A 20,588-nucleotide genomic window follows, 5' to 3' on the forward strand; every position below is an offset into this window, starting at 1 on the left:
TGTTAAAATCCTCTCAAGCACTCAAAGAAAGAAAATACACATTAATACAACTACAGGCTCTCTCTCCCTTTATGTCTTTCCCACATACAAATAACTTCTAAAAATCCTTGTTATATCACAGATACAGTTGTAAAGGGCAAGCTTCAGAGAAGGCTGTTGAGTGTACCAAGTTCTGATTACACTCTGGGTTTTCCTGCATTTTCTTGAGGTCATGACAGTTTTGATAAGCAAAACCAAAAGGAGGGAGGCAGCTTTGCTTCCAGGGAAACGTAAAATTGGTGAAGTCTTAGAAACTGAAATTGCCTAGCGTTACAACACATAAAACTTGTGGACATAAAACTTCGAGTTACACTTTCAGTTGTACAGAAACAACGGGACTGAGTCATGAAATTTGCAAACTATACAGTTTTCATTCCTATATGATGGAAGTGACATAAAGAGAATACAGACAAAAATCAAAAATGTGAAATAAAATAAAAAAAACATTATGGTTATTCCATTTTTTTTCAGTCCACCTTCTGTTCTACTTACAAACTAAAAGAAGGCATGCGAGAGCTCCTCACCTCACATTCTGTTCAGTGGCTGCATCCACGTTAAAGGAGCAAACTTAATTTAGTTGGGAGTTCAAATGAACCATAAGATTACATACATAATTAAGGACAAACCACATGACTGAAAGCTTACTGGTTCAAAGCCTGATTTTTGTTACTGTTATCTCTTTAGGATACCAGATAGGTAACAAACTGGTAAGCCTACAACAGCCCTGTAGACTTCAAGGGCCTTTGGTGGCACGTGAATGTCCACCTCTGGCAATGGCAAACTTTCCACTGAAATCAACCAGGCAGATCTAAGCGGGTGTAACCAACGCAGTACCCGTCTCTCATCTTTCTTGACATTTCTTGTAACTTCTAATTCCCCGCAGAAACCAGAGATGTAATAAATTGCAGAGGGGAGGAGGTTGAGTTACCCTCACCCAATGATACGGGCAACCATGACTTCTCCATATGGTGCTTAGCCTTCAGGCCGTGTGTTCATAATGCACTTAAGCTCAGACTTAAGATCAATGACAGTAGCTATGAGTTTAATGGTAAGCATGTGCTTAAGTGCTCTGCGGGACTAACACACTAGGCACCTCTGCAGGATGGAGCACTCATTGACTTTCCTTACACCGGTAACCAAATATGGAAGGCACTGCTTTCCCAAACTAGGAGCCATGCAGTATACAGTACTTTGCAAGCCTATTTAACAGCAAATTAGATCATTTTAATGTTGGTCTGTTGCTCCAAGAAAAAGCACATGTAGCTGAGCTGATGCTGGAAAAAATATCACCACAAAATATATCACAGCTGCAGATGCTGAAATGCACAGAAGTTGTAAATATCAAAATGCATCTCAAAGACCTACAGTTAATATTGATGTGACATATATGATATTATATATGCACATAGTATTAAATGATTTAACTATATTATTAAATACTCATGGAGTTAACTGAACTGATTGCAGATGAAACTATATAAATCTCAGAACAGAAGAAAGTAGCTTACTCATTCAGACTAAATAATTCTACTATGAAGATATTTTTCCAGCTCTGTAAGAACTACTACAAACAAGGAAAAGGAAAAAAAAAAAAAAAGGGCCCTGGACTGAGGTTCTTAGCTCTCACACACTGAGAAACAAACCAAGAAAACAAACAAAAGGCCAAAACAAATAAAATAAGAAAACACAACAAAAAAAAAAACAAACGAATGAACAAAAAAAAAAAAAAAAACCACAAAAATATGACAAACAAGGAACAAAGCCTAAAACTTTACTGATATTTATATCTCCATTTCATAGCACGTAGTGGTGATTTTTTGTTTTGAGTTGGGTTTGGAGTTTATTTTATTTATTTTGTATATTCTGTAAGCAGTCCTCCCTCAAAATACCAAGCCAGGTTCTGCAGTAAAATATTCCAGTGTGACAACATGTCATATCTTTGAAGTGGAAGTAACTCTAATCTGTCTCACAAAAGAATCTGACTCCTCAGATTTTGATGTGGACTGTTCCATCAAAACAAATCTCCAGCACCATTCCCTCCCCCAAGAAAAACAGAAAGCCAAACAAAAAAAAAAAAAAACCAAAATATAATTAATAAAATCAAACAATTTTTCATAATACATGAGCCTAGTTTGAGTCAAAATCCCACTACATAAGGCCAGCTAGTATGAGAAAGATTCTTATGCTACAGTCAAGGAAATACAAAACTTTAAATTTGCATAAGAAGACCCCTACTTTATATTATCCCTGGCATTAAACACTGAAGTCTATCTTCCAATATTTTCCCAAATCCGTGGAGTATGATTTTCAAAAAAAATAAGGAAATATGATTCAATTATGCAATCACAGACCTATTATTTCACTTAGCCTATTGGAGATGTACCTGCTTCTCTGCAGGGAAAAAAAACCCCACAGTGGTACTTCAGGATATATTTTCACCTATGCCATCTGAAGTCATATTTCACTAAAATCTGTTTAAAGAGATCAATTCAGTGATAGCTTTTACAGCAAGAGAATTCAACTTTACTTAGTCCTGCTGAAACATACGGTGATATACAAGCAATTCCATTTGAATGTGTCCTGTTCTATTGGTTTCAATATATGGTATTGTAATTTCTTAGTTATCTTAATGTTTGAGATTACTGTTAGATGTAACATTTGCAGTTGAATGAGGCATTTAACAAGTGTCTGGCTGATATATTTCATACTGTGATGATGCCATAGTTCTCTCAAGATTAAGTTTCTGTGTTTTTTTCCATGAAGTCTTTATGATGTAGTAGAAAATTCAGTGATTGAAACTAGAAAAACATTTCTTCTCGAAATTACATTATTAAAATTATACTTTCGTGTTAACTTACAGGCAACTATTTCCGAACATTTTCATGCATATGAATCCAGCCATTAGTTTTGATTCGCTTTTAATTCCTAATTGAAATTTCCTTCTACTTCTGAAAGTCTCCTTTTACTATTTGTGGAATTTGACTCTACTTTCATCTTTAAGTATGCTAACGTGTAAAATGTGTTGACATGTCTTTCATTATCTACAGGTTAGCCTAATATAACTGTCCTCAAGCTTATCTTTCAAAAACCTCTGGTAAAGGCTTCAATCAGTGCAAAACACTAATGCCGAGGTTATTAGCCATCACACACATTGAGCTCGCATTACCTTCTTTCAGAAGTCCTTAGATTTGTTTCCAGTTTATGCTTGTATTGATTTTACGATCTTGCTTTTAAAGAAAGACACTTTCAGATTTTCATTCTTCTTATTTAAAGGATTTGTTACACTTTTATATCCCTACTCACACTTCACGCTCTTCTGGCTCCAGATTTCTTAATGCGCTGAAGATTAAGGGCCTGATCCCCCAAGTCCTTGTTCATGCAAGAAGTTGCAATGGATTCAGCAAGACTGCTTCCATGAGCAAGAACGGTCCCTATAATTTACGGTTTATCAGACTGAGCTAAGGTAGAACAACACAGTTGTTATATCTTTCTGAAAATGTTCTTCCCCAATATGTGAGGAACGAGGGGGTTTATACCACTTTTGATTCAGACTGAAACCAGCATTTCTCAACTTTATGTATATAACAAATGAGACAATTACACCACTGTTTCTAAACTCTCATTTTTTATAATGATGTACTTTACAGCGGCACATTTCATGGAGTACCATGAGATTAATTTGTAAGCAAGTCAGAGGTGGCCTTAACCACATAATTGGTGCCAAGTTCCATATATGAAGCTCCACAAGACTTGGGGATGTTTCAACTTTGGAATGTCATTTCAAACACATCTGCAGTATAAACGTTTTTATTTTCGAGCACTTCAATCTGTGCTATTCAATTACAAAGAAAACATTGTAAACAAATTTATGATCACCCATTATATAGAAAATGAAAAACACATTTTCAGAAGGTTTCCATACAGAAATGAAGAAGGAAAAAGTTATTTTAAATGTTGTGTTATAAATATACAGAGCCTTCTGGTATAGCGCAAATAGTTACACTATAAAAACATAAAGCTACTGAGAAAATTTAGGTGAGTTTAAAGAGACTCTTCCTTTTAATTTGTTAATATTTGTACACCCTAACCTGAGGTATGCTTTTTTCCACTCTCAAAATGAAGATGCCATAAATACTCGGTACAATTACTGAGAGAAGTATGTAGGGGAGCTAGTTTATAGCAAGTCTTTCAGTTGCTTTGGTAAAATAACTATCTTCAGGAACTTAATTTTTGCCTGGAGTACTTACCCCATTGGGAGGAGAGGAAATCCATTCCAATTCTGTCTGTTGTGCTTTAGAGTCCAGCAATATTACTAAAAATAAGAGAAAAATAATATCCACTGTTTGTTAAATATGATAATTGGAAATAAAAAAGTAAAGAACAAGGTCTGAATAAAAAAGTGATACAAAATACAATTTTTGAACAAACTAATATTTTTTCTTCGTATCATTAAAATCTTTATCTGCAACCACAATTACTCATTTACTTGTAAACAGATGATTAAATTGACGTATGGCATCCACATATAAGCGAATATACATTAATCTTAACAATTCCATTGCTTAAATCAAAGTATATTGTCTTTCTTTGTGCTTTAAAGTGTTACTAATCAGTCATTAAGATGCATGTCCCCTTCATTTCTTCTGTCATAGGAAGGACATTTCCAATATGCTGGTTATTGCAATGAGCTAAAAACCAAACAAATTAACACCAGTATTTCAACACTTTTCCAAACTGATTTAGACTGGGCTAATCTATACCTTACTGGAAGTTGTACTGCAAATTGGAAAGAAAAAAAAAAAAAATATGTTCCCTAGGTGATAAAGCTGTAAATCTATAAAGAAATGACAACCAGAAATACAGAAAATAAAATACTCTACAATTACCTCACACTTTGCATACACAAAACACTACATACACAAAATCACACTAATTCACTTTATGGTAATGGCTTCCTAAAATTTTCATGTCATTATACCCCAGTGACACTTCCACAGAAAAAAAAGGCATCAGTTCTAGTAGCACTGCAATTTTTTTCAGACAGACGTAACCCCATCTCCAGAAGCGGTTAATCACAGCCTAGTAAATCAAGTCTTAAATATTTTACAATACATGCTGGAGGTTATATTATTGATACTCTGTTACCTCTAAACACATATTTCTTAATATTCATCTATTCATCTATTTCTATTACAGTTGCAAGCTTCTTTCCTAACATATTGTTACTAGTTTCTATATGACTTTCAAATTACATGTTAATTTATGATGTCAAAAAAAAAAAAAAAAAGGGTGAAACAATTTGCTGTAATGCCGTATTTCAAACAGTGAAAGCTGTGGAGTGATCAACCACCTTTCTAGGTTTGGTACACTTTAAAGATTCCTTCTTCAAAGCTGCACATTTAACTTCATATCTCTATTTCATTACATAAAAAGTAACATTTCCCATTTTAAATCTATTCAGTATATTTTTAGCTACCAAGCTATTTATGACTTTACACATAGTATTTAAGTGCTGATATTTTAATGCATGATTTAAGGATGTAACCTGAAGCAACTTTTGTCGGGTCTTTCGGAATGGCTGTAACTCTGATTTCAGCCCCTTCTCCTAGCAGAATTTAACACAAAATTTCAGTGAATTATTAGAAAGATGAGATGACTAGAAAAGTTATTCAAAGGTTCATACAGCAATATGTAGGATGTTAGCCGAACACAAAACCGTAGCTTCCAGGCCTGTATTTCGGTAATAAAGTGGAACCACTCATTAAGGAAGTTCGATAGGCTCTCTCTAGAAAGATTATCTGCTTATTTCATTAGGGGCTTTACTTTGTAACACTTTCTATACAAAAGCAGGTGGTGTGTGTGGTGGTTTGTTAAACAAGAACATTTATAATGGTCCTTGGAAAAAAGGTATCACGAAAAATTTAACCATTTCACCACCAGCACAAGTTCCCATGGCTGTAATTTATTTGGGTTTTTTTTTTCCTTTTTTAAATGTGGCAGCAGTTCTCCATTACACAGCAACGGATGGGGACGTCCCGGAAAGAAAAGACAACAGGGAAATAAACAAAGATAAAACCGCGCTCCTTAAACCCCCCTCGAAAAGAAAACGTGGCGTTCCCGTGTGGCCCCGAAAGTTACTGTCGAAGCGCTCTCCGGGCCAGCGGGCTGCGCTCCAGCGCCGGGAGGCTTCGCGGAGCGGGGATGCCCCGCGCACCCCACCGCAGCCGCGCGGGAACGCGCAGCCTCCCGCGACCCCGGGCGCGGTCTCCCCGCGGGGGCGCAGCGAGAGACGCCGCTCTAGACCCCATCGCAGCGGGATGGAGAGCGACAAAGCGGCGGGCGAAGCGCGGGGAAGGGGCTCCGCGGGGAGCCGCTCCGGGGCCGCGCAGGGGACGGCGCCTCCGCGCTGCGGAGCGGGGCCGGGCGGCCGAGCGGCGGCGGAGCGCCGGTACGGCAGTCGCACCCGCCGCACCACCCGAGCCCGGCAGCCGCCGGTTCGCAGAGGGAGCGCCCCGAACGGAGCCCCGGGGTCTCGCAGACACCCGTGCCCCCGCGCTCGCCCCGAGGGTCCCGGCCGGCAGCGGCTCCGCAGGTAAGGCGGACACCCCCTCGCTCGGAGAGCCGGGCGGGCCCTGCCCGCTCCTCCCCAGCATCCCACGAAGGCTTTCTATTCAGTCGGAAAACTTTTCAGCCTCTTACCCTCCCCGTCCCTCTTCCGTACCCAGCGAGGAGCGGTGGGACCCCACGCGGGGCTCCTGCCGCCGCCGGCCCTTGGGAGAGGCCGGGGAGGAAGCTCCAAAGTTACTTCTCCCCCCGAGCTCTCTCCCCGCGGGAGTTTTCTGCGCTCGCAGGTAGCCGCTATCGATCCCCGCTTGCCGCTCGCCCCCTCCTGACCCTCCTTTGGCTACGCTGGTTTTGCTTAAATGCAGACATTATACACACACACACTTCTCCGTACAGCTGTATCTATATGCAGACATCCCCGCACGCCTTACGCGCACAAACGGGCAGGTTACCGCGGCGTCCGCGGGGCGGAGCGGGGCAAGCAGCCCGCACCCTGCCCGGCTCCCCATCCCTCGGCCCCGCGTTAGTTCTCCCCGTGTGAGGGGGTCTCTGTGCTTTACAGCCCCTTCAGATAAACTTTAGAAATACTGCTGAGGAAACGCTTTCCCTCCTCCCTCTCTAACCTCGCCATCAACGCCTTCTCTGAAGTGCAGAGGACATTTTAATTGAGGGATTGTTCTAAGCTCCAGTTACGAGCTCAAAATGGTATTTTACTGCACGCCAACAGTTCGATGAAAAATGTGAATGTATCCAGCTGAGGGGGGACACCCCAAACACATACACACGCGGAGACAAGAGTCATAGAAAAAGCCCCTGACTCTCCCTTCCCTGTCGTCGCCCCCCACTCCTCCCCTGAAGATGGAGACGGACTTTCGACTGTCAAACGCAACCAGGGCACTCCTTTAAATCATTTCGGATTTTCTCAGCGTGAGAAAAAGAGATTCCCACATGGACTCTGTGAATTGCTTTTATACAGCTCCATCAGTCTCTGGTAGAAAGCTGCCCGTTTCCTCCCTGTGAGCGGGGGACACAGATCTCCGGGGTTCGCCTTACACAGATAGCACTGTTGGATTGTCGGGAACCGGGAAGACCCGTTGCGATACGCAGACCGTGTAAGACATCCATCTCTAAGCCTCTCCCTCTCGCCAGCGATGCCGGCGGGGAGCACACAGGTTGCAGAGACACGGCTCTAGGATGTATGCACCCACCGAATGCACCGGTGCAAAACTGCACCCCTACGCTCCTGCCCACGGTCCGCCCACGGCCCCACGAGGCCGGAGCACCGCAAGCCCCGGGCGGGGAGCTGCCCCGCAGCCTCAGCCCCGCGCTGTGCCTCCCTCGGAACGTCCCAAGCCCCGAAACTCTGTCCCCCCGCAACCTTTGCAGCCCCCGCCCGGGGAGCAGCGAGGCAACCTGCCCTCCCCGCTCCTCGCCGGGAGGACGAAGGCTGCCCCGGGGCAGTGAGGCTCCCCTGCTCGAACCCCCGCGCCGGGGGCTGCCTCCCCTGCCCCATGCCTTTTCATCACGTGCAAATGCCTCGCAAACCTCATTCCTGAGGGCAAAGGCAGTTGTCCCGGTCTCTCACACGTACACACGCACACCCTTAGTGAATGCCTTGCTCTTTCCTCCCTCTCACCTCAACTGAAAACAATGTCTCTTTTTTTTTTAAGGGGGATAGGTGACAAGCAGCTGGCGGTGGCAGGCAGGTCCTCCGCTAAGCTACCACAGAGACTTCGTGTGCAAAAGCAATAAATAAGCCCAAACTTTTGTTTTCCGCATCACCTTACCTTCTTTTGCAGCCTGTGCCTCCCCCGTGTGTGCAAAGCGGAACAGCCAGACAGAGCACAAAATAATCCAAGAAGGAAGCCTACTTTGGAAAACCATGGTGCAGGAGCGGGATGATTTTATTTCTAGCTATATATCTCTAGACACTGCCGCTGCCGCCGCTTGGTGGGTGCTAGAGGACGGTGGAGAATTCGCTCTGCTAGTCTCTGGCTCGGCGCTTCCCCGCTCCCGGATGCCTTTCTTCTTTTTCTTCTTTTTTTTTTTTTTCCTTCTTCTTCTCCTCCTCCTTCTCCTCCTCGCCCGCCTCCTCCTCCACGCCGCTCCCCGACCCGCACACCGGACCGGCCGCCGCCAGCCCCGACTGCAGCCCGGCCGCCCGCGCCGCGCTCCGATAATATCAATTAGAGGGGGGGGGCGGGACCGCAGAGGCGGGGCGGCCGGTCCTTCAACCTGACTGACGGCTCTCCTCGGACGCACAGCAGCGACTCTCGGCGCTCGGCGGGCCGAGCCGCCTCCTGATTCGCCCTGGTTGGGGAGGAGGGGTCGGCCGTTCGGCCCAATGAGCGTGCGGCGGTGTCGGGTTGCCGCCGGGGATGGGGAGCCGCGCTGTGACGGCGGCGGGACGGAGGGGGCTGAGCCGGGGCCGGGGGCTGCCCTGCACGCTCGGAGCCTGCCGGCCGGCTGGTTCTCTATGTGCTCTCCTCATGCTGCCGCCGTAGGAAGCGATGGGTGTCCCGGCCGGGGGTGTCGGAGCGGCCGCAGGCGGGCGCGGGCTCTGCCTCCGTCGCCGTGCCGGGCCGAGCGCACCGGGGCTGCTGCGGGAAACTTGGGCAGGAGCTGCGGGACCGTGCCCCGAGACACTCCTCTGCCAGAAGTCAAGTTCCTCAGGGCTGACATCACTTGGGCTCTCTTCCCTTTGTTTCATTTGGGTTTTCTGTCTCCGATTTTCCCCATATACGAAGAACAGCTTTATGACAATATAAATCTTTCTTTTTTTTGGAGGGAGGGAAGGGAGTGGTTGCTCCCCCATCTCCCGTCGGGTGTAACCTGAAGCGAGGGTAATCCACTAACAATGGGACAATTTAAATAGAAAAGGGACGAGGGAGGAAGAATAAAAAATAAAAATAAAAATAAAAAAAAAGGAAAAACAGGGAAAACCCCCCACAAAAACAAACAAAAAAAACCCCACCAAAACCCAACCACCCGAGGGTGAGGGAGGAACTTCTCATCCCTTTTGTCAGCGCTCACTCTACGGGCCACTCAGTGCTTTTCCAGGGAGGCATTATGCCTCCACTCCTCCGTATTCCCTTCTCCAAACTCACCCTTCAGAGAGTCAAACAGAGCGACACAAAAACTTACTGCTTCTCCCGGCGAGGCTGGAGCGCTCCCGTCCCCGCCGGGGCCACCGCAGCCCCCTCGGCTGCGCCCCCGATGCAGCTCTGCCCCACGCACCTTCCCGGGGCTGATGCTGCCACCAGGAGCTCGGGTTTTGTTTTTTTACAGCCCCGTTAAAAGTGCGTCGCCGTGTCCTTTCGGAGGGTGGAAACGCGATGTAAACGGAATAATTGATTATTGTCTTGGAAGCGGACGAAGATAGCGAAGCGCAGGGGGTGTAATTGCAATTCGGTGGCAAGATTATGCCAGAACCTGGAACGATCCTTGCGCAAATGCGGGCGCTGAGACGGGAAATGTTATGCCATAAATGGAATTTTAAATTATGGGGGGCTGGTGTATAGGAATTTGATGTAGACGGAGAGAAATTTGAATTAATAATAATAATAACGTGCTCAGCATTGTCGGATAAACGGCCACCATACTCCAGGCTTTTAACACTTCCCCTGTGGTCTCCTTGTTACTCCTGAGAATTGTGTGGAGGTAGCCTCAAAATTGTACCGTATTCCTTTCACTTGCTGAATAATTAATACTGACAGCTTAGAATATGACAGGTTTTGCGTTTCATTCAGAAGGCTCTTTTGATACTCTGGATATTGTGATGAGTGTAGACAAAGTACATGCTCTTGATTCTCTCGTCCTCCCTCATCTGTCATTCCCATCCTCACACGTGCATACTGAGGAAAGGGAGCTGTACCGAACTGTAAGTTTGCTTATGTTTTTCTTAGAAAGACTCCTTTGTTTTAAATACTTACATGCAGGCATTTTGTGACTTGTGGGTAAGTTTTCATAGGTAGTTTTCATATGCCATATCTTGTAATAGTTACTAAAGCAGATGTAGGAAGTCCTTGACGCAGTTAGTGCACTATGATTTCATGGTATAAAATGCAGACATCTCACTGTACCATTGTTAACCCCAAAATACAATATTTAACCTACACAATGTCTTAAAAAAAAAGTTATTTGTAATGAGGCTTTGAATGACTATATTCATAAAAACACTGGAACTTATAAGTGAACAAACTGTCAGGAGAAAGGCTCAAATGGTAATGAGGTATATCTATGTCCTGCATATAATATTAGGCCAGACATTTATTTTCAACATCACCTGTATTTATATAGGCTGTATTGTACTATATTATACTACTTAATATCATATGTGTGTACAATATGTGTATAGGGTCTGTAAACATATAAGGATACTTACAGTTATGTAAATACATTAACCATACAAAAGACAAATGTGCACGACTGAGCATATAAAGAAATTAAATAAGAATTTTTTTAAGTGTATATTTCTCTTCCTGATCAACTCATTTTAAATTCCCTGTCTTCCTGATAATCATAAATTGAGCTAAAGATGACATACTGTATGTACTGCTTCCTTAAAACATCTGTGGATATATTCACAATTACACCAAAACAATCCATGTGCATTGAGAGGACAGATTACAGTGTGTTTTTTTTAATTGTGCATTAAATCTTTGTGAAATTGATTAAGAATTTGAAATCCTTTTTCGTGAATTTGATTTTTTTTCCCCTTTTCCTCTGCTTCTTTGTAGTTTTTTTCTAATACTTCATTGTATTCTGTAGGATGCACAGCCTATATTGCATCTCATCCAGCTGAGTGTTGGATCTCTGTGAACAAAAACAGAAAAGAGAAATATTATAACCGAACCAAAACACTCAAGCTAAATGGACCGCAGCGCTCAGATTTGGTATCAAAAGCTCTGAGAGAAGGGAAAAAAAAAAAAAAAAAAAAGGTAAGAAAAAAAGGCAACTGGGAGCTTCATTCAATTCAATGTGCTACAATTCAGACAATGTCAAAGTAAATGGTTAACAGGAACAGAACAATGTAATTGGAGATACTAATATTGCTTTTTTGCTTCATTCTGTTTTGTGCTTTTTTCTTGCTCAAAATCTGTAGGCCAGTTTCTACATTTATTTGAATTTATCTGTAGTTAGAATGGCTTTCTTGATTTTACCTGGCTTCCCTATATTGACACTAGCTTGATATTAGTTGAGCTTCTCTGTACTGACTTGCAATGGTCTAAGCAGACTTTGGAGAAATATTTAAAGCATTTTCTCCTTTAAATTGGACAAACTCTTATCTTCGCCCCATAACTCAGTTTGAAATTGTGATACAAAAAAATATGGGATTAATTTGAAGGCTGTACAAGCATAGGTAGGGCAATGAGCATGGTTTAAAAGTAGTTACAAAATTCTGTTTTCACAGATTAACTTTTTGCAGGATTCAAACATTCTTTTTTGGCTACTCAGGGCAGGGCTGAATTAAATTTTCAAAAACTTCAAAAAGGTATTGAAGGTTAGCCTCAGACATAGTTTACGAAAATGATACTGAGTCTTTGTTCTGTCCACACAACAATGATACTTAGAACTGGTTTTGACTAAAACCACATGAATTGTGTTTTACAGTAGTAAAAGTAGAAATTAGGCTTAAGTAATACAAGATTTTTTTAAACCCTGAATTTGGTTATTTGTGGTCATAATCTAAGCAATCTCTAAGCAATCCTTTACTTGTGCTCAAGATTTTTTATGAAATACACAGTACATATTATTATACGTTTTTTGTCAAATTTGTGTAAAATTTTTAATGTGAAAATACAGTGGGTTCATGACGTTTGATTTATACGTTACATATATATATAATAAATCATTATATGAGACTTTGCATTTAGTCTTCCAGAAGTAATGGACCAGAGGTAGTTTTTCCTTATGGTGTCAATTTCAGATCTTCTACTGGATTTTAAGTCAGAGTAGCTTTATTGTAGTAAAGAAGGCAATGCATGAAATAAATATTCCTTGTTCATAAAGAAATTGTAGAGAACTGGGACTGGCTTGTTTGGAAAATATGTTCATATAATAAGGCCTTTATATAGTTGAAATTTTGGTTTGGGGCTTTTTTTAAACTGTTAGCAACAATCAAAAATAGGTTCACATCTAAAATTCTTCACATGCAACGGAATGGTAATAACAATTCACTGTCAAAATTTCTCTCGGGGTATTTAAAGTTGTGCGCTGTGCTGAATAGATACTTAGATTCTGTTTTTCAAATCTATGAATTTTCAATAAACCAGTGAAACACTGTACAGAGATAAGATGGTGTATCATCTTGCTATTTAAAGGAAATGAAATACATTCTATAGAACAATATGATTAAGTGCATTTCAAATACATATGTGGACATGAAATGCCTCTGCTGTTCCTGAGGAAAAGTAGCCAAGGGTTGGATGGAGTCCAAAACCACACTGCATCTGGGTCCTGTAAGACCTGTAATGTACTGTCTCTGTGCTGATCACTCTTCAGAGTCTGTTAGTCTACCTCATCGTACTGTGGTCCCTCCCCTGGAAGCCCCAGAAGGCCAAGCCAGTGCTATCATCCTGCAGTAGCATATGGAGGTATTCTGAAAGGAGATAATTTCTATTGCTCGCCTATGAATTAAAAGAAATGCCTTTGTGCGTAAGTGCAACAAGAAGTAACTGCACACGTAAGTACATTGTTGACTCCGATACTCCGTAAGATTTAAGAGTTCGATTTTCTTAAGGTGTTTGTCGTACTAAAAATTGCTCACAGAAGAGCCTGACCATAAGGGTAGCTAATTCTTATTGTAATTAATTGGTTGTAAGTAGTAGATCAACTCGAGCAATATGCTTCAGGGAGGTTAGTATCTTCCTGTTCTTCCTCAGTACAAGTGACATCTGATCACTTCCATCTGTGAGAGTCCTAGATTCTTTTTTCAGCCCAGCTGAGGTGAAAAATCAGACCCAGTAGATTTCCTGTTTCCGTAAGTTACCTTCTCTTACAGTCAGTCTCAATCTCTCAGTTTCCTTATGGTTCTGTGAAAGAGCATGGAAGCATCTCTCTTCTCAATCTCCCATCTGTGTGAGGAGGTAGGAGGGGGAAGGATGAAAGAACAGATGTGATAACCCTTATTTAGTTCTGAAAGATAAACTACAGATTGCAATGGCAGGACTTCCAGTGCTTTCACCTCTAGATCCAGAAAGCATAGTGATGTGGAGCATCACTACTGACAGGAAAGCTGCCAAAGTGTATGGGAGAAGGTGTTCCTTGAAGAAGAACAATTTAAGAATTGCATTCCTCAGGAGTACAACCCTCCACAGATTTCCCTTTTCACCATCTTTCACATATTCTCATACTCTGTCAAGATTCCACGCACATGTATACTGCTACTTCTGTCCTGGTCTGTAGATTTACCTCCCCTCAAAAAACTGATCTCTCATTATCCACTGCAAGTAAACCAGATTTCTGACAACTAACACACACGAATTTGTGGAATTTTGTTTTACCCTAAGATAGTTGATGCTTAAGAGTTATGGTAAATCACAAGACTTTACATAGCTAAATGTATCTCCTTCAAATGTAGAAGCTCATGTGATAGTGAGTTTCATGGGCAAGTAATGCTTGATTCAGAAGCATTTAATTTTGGCTTGAATTTGCCAACTGTAGTTTCACAATGTGATTTCTTTAGGATTTACTATATTGTGACAAAGGTTAACAGAAGTACCCAATAAAGTGTCTTTATACAGTCAACTGTGGTTTATCTAGAGTAATCATCTTGTAATACAAATGTAGAGATGGTGCAAATCCTCTGCAAAATTAAGGGTATAATGAAGACAAAAGGGTTTGCTATATTTGACCTTAAAGAGCAAGCTGACACCTGCCTGGATCAACAATTGCAGACTAAGAAATAAACCACAGTACTGCAACACTGCTTCTGAACCCCTTCTGACCTTCGTGCAACCAGGTTTAGTTGTCTCGGTCCCCATGAAAATCTGCACCACAAAATGGGTAATTTCACCCATCACCACTAAGTAGGTTATTTTCTTTTAATTATTGCTATTCTTTCACTTACATATACCAAATAACTCCTTAGTTGTCTCCTGTCTAAAGCCTTTGTTCAGATAATGTTTTCCTCTTGTAAGCAGTGCCATTGATCTAGATGAGAGTTAGGTGCTATTGAGGCTGAATGAGACTGACGCTCTTAGGCAAACACTAAGTATCTTTAAAGCTCCTTTAAATGGAAAACACTTCATTTCAAGAAATCCTTTATTTGTCCTTTTGTACATGTTTTTCTTGAGGAGGTGATTTGAACTGTAAGCACAGTTGAATGATTAGGGGGCTTTTTTGTATATCAGTTTTTTTCCAAGACCATAAGATAGATTTTTCGATTTTTTTTTGTTGGTATAGGCTTTGTTTGTTTGTTTGTTTGTTTTTTTTTTTTCCTGTTCGTGGTTGTTTTGTTTCATTTGGTTTGGGTTTTAATTGCTTTTTTTTTTTTTTTTTTTTTTCCCCCAATGATGGCAGAATAAACAGTTGTCACTGAGCTGAAATGTTGCCAGTGATGTCTAGGTCTTTCTCTTAAGTGGTTGCAATAAATTTAAAGCCCATCAGTGTGATTGAATATTTATCTTTTTTTTCCCCTCTCTTCTTCTTTCTAGTGAATAACATGGCAGTTGTCTACAGTAATTCATCTATCATTGTGTTGCCCAATTGCTTAGAAGTAGGGTTTCTAATCTACAGCACACCCTTTCTTAATGCTGGCTAACATGAAAAATCTTTTGCCATATCACTGTCTACAAATTCTACAATAGGTAATAAATATGTTTAATTGTGCTACTCAGTATGTATCTGGGAGCATCCTATAATTTTCTTGTTTTTATGATGAAATCAACCATATATTTGTTAATGCACTTTGTTTTCCATCTCATAGCCAGACGGTAATTCTTGACAGATGTCTACCTCACACTGTAATTATTTAGGTCTTAACAGCCATCTTTGAAGAGACTCAACAGACTATCCTGTGTAATTTTATTTGATTTTTTCCCCTTTTTTAATAGTACAACCCAAAACATTAAAATATAGGGTAAGTGTAATACATGTAGTAACATTTTACATTTTCATTTGCTTTTTCATTTTATTGTTTATCCTATTTTCAAAGATAACCAAATATAACCAAATATTTCAGCAGAAATCAGTTTCCTGAATTCTAGGAGAAAAACTCTAAGCTACTTTTTCCGTCTTCAGTGTCAACATATAACCTCCTAATCATTCCGTGTGGGTAGTGGGAGTTTGTTTTTCCCAAACCCAGCACAGAGTTCTCAATGAATACTGCTACACAAACACACACACACAAGCCCCAAAACCCAACCACAGTGAGCCCCTTACAAGTTACAGTCAAGGGGCAATGCAGGCTAAGAGAGCATTAAGTCACCTTCTTGACCTTCAGATCTGGTAAGCTGAAAACGTCTTCAGTGTATCCCAAAGTGCTGTAGAGCCCTGTAAAATTATGGCACACTGTTAGGACTGCCAGTTGCACTGCAGGGCCGATTTCAGCCGCTGACCTTGCAGCCCCAATCCATTCTTCCTCCCTCCGTCTTTCCCCTAGCTTTCTCCCTTGCTATGATTCGCAAGACTCCTGTTTGAAGGCTGTCTTCTAGCTTGCCTGTGCAAGGGCTTTCTTTCCTCCCTCAGACAGAAACAGTGATTGTAGAGCTTTAATGCTATTCTATCCTCTTTGTCCCGACATATAATGTGCCTTGCATATAAGCAGCTGTAGAATAATTAAGCTAGTTTTTAGGTGCTTAATCAGGCTCAGCAAAATAACATAGTTTGTCACATTCCTTCCAGCTGAAATCAGTATATAGCTTTAAGTCTGCACTGCCTCTACTGTATCTGTGAGTAACTGCTGTCAGATGGCAAGAGCTTCATCTGCTTCGGATTCACAAGGAGTTTAATTTAAGACACTCTTCTTTCAAAATGAGTACTGTACTGTATATATTCAGATTGAGACTTTTCAGTACATTTATTTGTCAAACATACATATGTATGTGTCTACATACACAATTTCCTCATAAATTCAATAATTGTAGATAAATCAAATGTAGAGATAATATAGTTTCATGCATGCAATACTTTGTACAGAGGGCCGGTCCCTTATCTCCTGTGAATTGACATAATTGCAACAACATTATGGTAGCTGGGGCTTTTTGGCAAGAATTCATGCCAGTTACATAATTCATTACAGCATATTCTGACCTACTGAAATCTGTGCATATTTTTAGTCATAGCTTGTACAGTCTCAGTGCTTTCTACTTGCAAATTCCCTTTAGACATGCCCTCAGGTTCCCCCTCCATGTGCTTCAGTTGTTGTGTCACTTCGAGAGTCACTACTGCCATTCTTCCATCTATACAGTTCTCACAGAAGTCAGCGCAGGATTTTGACACACATAGGTAATACAGATGGATGTTGGTTAAGGTACGGTAGGTTCTGAGCTCTTCTAATAGTCCTCTGCACATGCTTCCAATTACTAAGCTCCGTGAGACTGAGCCTTAGCTGATGTGAGCCCCTGGGGTTAGTGTCTTTATGCTCCTGCTAAGATTTCTACATTAAGATAAGTCATACCATTTAAATATTTCAAACTATATATATATATATATATATATATGTATAAAAATCTGCAATATCAGGTGTCTAGATAATATTAGATTTTTGGAAGAACAAAAATTCTTCAGGTTTTTGTGGGAATGGAAAGCTCTCTTCTCTCATTAGCTTCCCACCAGGCTGATTTTTGTAGGACACCGGGACTTATTCCTTAGGAAATTGCCCTGCAGTTGAGACAGTAACCTACAGTGGGTTGGAGACATTATAACTGCCATCTTCTGCACATTCGCTTTGAAACATGACCTCGGGAAGCACCCTTTCTCACCTAAGAGCATGGCAGATCTACGTGATTCCATGTGTTCAGTGTTCTGGCTCTGTTTCAAGACTGCTGAAGAAACGAGAGGAGTGATGGAAAATGAAGAGTAGAACTTACCTTCCCCTCTGCTGAAATGAGGAGAGGGACAACTCAAGGAAGGGGAGTAGCAGGAGTAAGGATACAAAAAGGGAAAGCTGATATGCTGTGTAAAGGGATGTCCTGGGTTATCACTGGGGATAATGTGGTAGTCACCTAAACAGTTTTGCTTCTGTTTGATGTAGTTTCTGATGATGCCATCAAGTATGGTGTATTTCCCATACCTTAGATTCTTTTCTCATCTTCAGTTTTGCTGTTATAGGGAATAATCCAGTTCTCAGAAAGGGGTAACTGATTACAAAAGATGTCTGTCTACATCCGAATGACGGAAAGGCAGAAGAGTTTGTAAGGAGGCTAAAATAACAAAATTTTTTTTTTAAAAAAATGACATTTGCTTATGGTTTTGACTGTTACATCTCTCTAGCATTTAAATATGTGTGATAACCCCACGGAACTGACAGTTAGGTCACATTAATCAGGCAACTTCTATAACTTCTTCTTTCTACCTACAACTGCACATCGTTCTCCGAAGGAATGCCACACAGTGATGGCCAGTGGAGAGACAGGGCTAATTCCGCAGTGCTTTGCTCAGCTGCATTAAGTTGTTTTGCTATATGGAAATAATTTAATTAGTTCACATCAAAGTTACACCACCTTCCGTAACAGACAGAATTGGTGTGTAGCAGTATGAGCTGAATCAATGTGAACTGATATAAAACTCTGTAAACCTGGTTTTCAATGGACTGCTTAATGTAGCTCAGAAAAGCAAATCCCAGTACAGGATAGCATAAAAAGTGAAATAAATGAATAAAAACTGCATGATTAAATGCTTTCATCTGGAAATTTCATTGCAATATTCAAAAACTCTACAAATTCTTCTAATTCATCATACTCTTTGTTTATTACTAATAAATTAATGTTCCGATGGAAGGAATTCATTACCCTTTCTACACACTTCACTAGTTGCAGGTCATTTATTAATCTGTGTTATCTGGTAAGACTAAAATCAGCTGTAATTACATTGTTAAACATTGATTAATAAGCAGCCCACATCGCTAATATACGCAAGAAGCGAGATAACAAATCTTTCTAAAGATTTAGAGTAAAATTTTAACATTCCTATGGGAATGAGGAAATCTGGATCTTCATCAATATTCATCTTTATAAGATTCCACTTGCTTGTACAGCTGTATCTCTGAACACCTTTTGGAAACAGATTAGCAAGCAAATTCAATTACACTAGAGTAAACGAACTGCATTCACAAAGTAGTATTAATGCACTAAGTGAAATATTTAGAATGAAACATTTTTTTTTAAATGGTCTTCAGCTAACCGTTCTGTTTTGTTCAGTATTCTTAGTTCAATCATGTAATTAGGTACACATCTATTTAAAATCCATTTGCATTTCACAGATTTAAAAACAATATAGCAATTTGAGATGCATTATTAAAAACACTGCAGATTCCTAGACCCTGCTTTTGTAGGTTTTCACTAAAATCAGTTTGATTGAAGTGACACGCAGGAAATTATTATGTGTCAGAAACTTGGATTATCATTAAGGGTAAATAAGCAGAATATCTCTGGCACTTGACAAAATTAGGGAACTTATTTTTATGATATAGCTCTGTGGGATATAAAGCAAATGGAAAGAAGATGCTTTTAGAAAAGAGGTTTTAAGATTGTCCTCAATTAATCATAAATGACAAATCTCGTTATAGCAGCTCTATTGCTAAGGGTCTGTCACTATTTCCATTACAAAACTATATTTCAAAGATTTATAAATAGGCTATAAAAATTAAGTCTGGGATGAAATTTAATGTTCATACTGTTCACTATGGGACTATATTTTCCTTATAAAACTTCAAGAAAATCCATTTTACCTTTTTGAGTTGGATGGCTGCAAAGGGACCAGAAGGAAGAAGTTTGGGCTGATTTTGTTTGTTTGTTTGTATTTTAAAAAGGACACAATTTAATACGTCAAGAGAACAATGTTTCTGTGGCATAAAGTATCTAACTCACTATTTCATTCCCTTGTGCCCCTGAAAGGATCACCCATTTTAGTGTAAATTCAGCTTGAAATAGGACTGCTGAAATTCTCCGCTTGGCCTTCTAAATCCTGCAGGTTATTTATTCAAATTTCATTGCTAATCAGGGATTTGACATGTGTTTTCCAGCTCTCCCAGTTTTATGCTAGCCCTGAATATGTTCTGCAACTGGGATTGCATGGGATTTTAAAGAAAAGGTCTATTATTTCTACACAACTAGTGACCTGAACTAAGGTTAGCAGTTCCTGATGGTTTGATCAAATTAACTTTTTTTCATCTATGTCCCCTTCAAAACTTGAAGCTCAACCACTGTAAAGCTCTGAAGTGTTGGGTTTTTCAGTATTACAGCTCAGGAAGGTAAATGTCTTGTTAGACTATTGAAATCTCTGGCAGAAATGATGAGAATTCCTTACAGACATTTTGAAGAGGATCACAACCATTTTTTGAGACCCATGAGTACATACTTACTACTCAGGAATGTTAGAAGTGATGCAGCAGTTCTTTGCTACTGTTGCCTACCTGTGAGACAGGACTACCCATAATATATGTCCTTTGATAGGACAAGGGATTTTAAACTAAAAGAGGGTAGATTCAAACTAGATATAAGGAAGAAATATTTTACAGTGAGGGTGATGAAACACTGGGACAGGTGGACCAGAAAGGTGGTAGATGCCCCACCCCTGGAAACATTTAAGGTCAGATTGGAAGGCACTCTGAGCAACCTCATCTAGTAGAGATTGTCTCTGGTCATTGGAAAGGGGTTGGACTAGATGACCTTTAAAGATCCCTTCCAACCCAAACTACTCTATAATTTTATGATGGTGAATACAATAAGGAGATCCCAATTTTCTGGAATCTGGCAGTGGTTTTTAGCCACTTTGGCTAAGTCTATCGTGGTAAGCCACATCTGTAATTGTTGCCTGGCACT

General features: G+C 40.7%; 1 protein-coding gene across 6 annotated transcripts in view; it reads right to left on the reverse strand.

Annotated features, from left to right (window-relative positions):
- EPHA7 (EPH receptor A7) overlaps positions 1–8,638 on the reverse strand; it is a 165,680-nt gene extending 157,042 nt beyond the window's left edge. For all 6 annotated transcript variants that reach the window (XR_008449082.1, XM_054062171.1, XM_009556823.2 and 3 more), the window contains exons 1-2: positions 8,391–8,638; positions 4,287–4,351 (exon numbers count right to left, since the gene is read on the reverse strand). Coding sequence is in view for 5 of the 6 variants with exons in the window: in XM_054062171.1 (XP_053918146.1) it covers positions 4,287–4,351; positions 8,391–8,487 (162 nt within the window). In the remaining variant the exon portion in view is untranslated. The remainder of the gene's footprint in view (positions 1–4,286; positions 4,352–8,390) is intronic.
- Positions 8,639–20,588: the final 11,950 nt, after the last annotated feature.

This window comes from Cuculus canorus, chromosome 3 (assembly GCF_017976375.1).
Source record: "Cuculus canorus isolate bCucCan1 chromosome 3, bCucCan1.pri, whole genome shotgun sequence".
Lineage (NCBI taxonomy): Eukaryota > Metazoa > Chordata > Aves > Cuculiformes > Cuculidae > Cuculus > Cuculus canorus.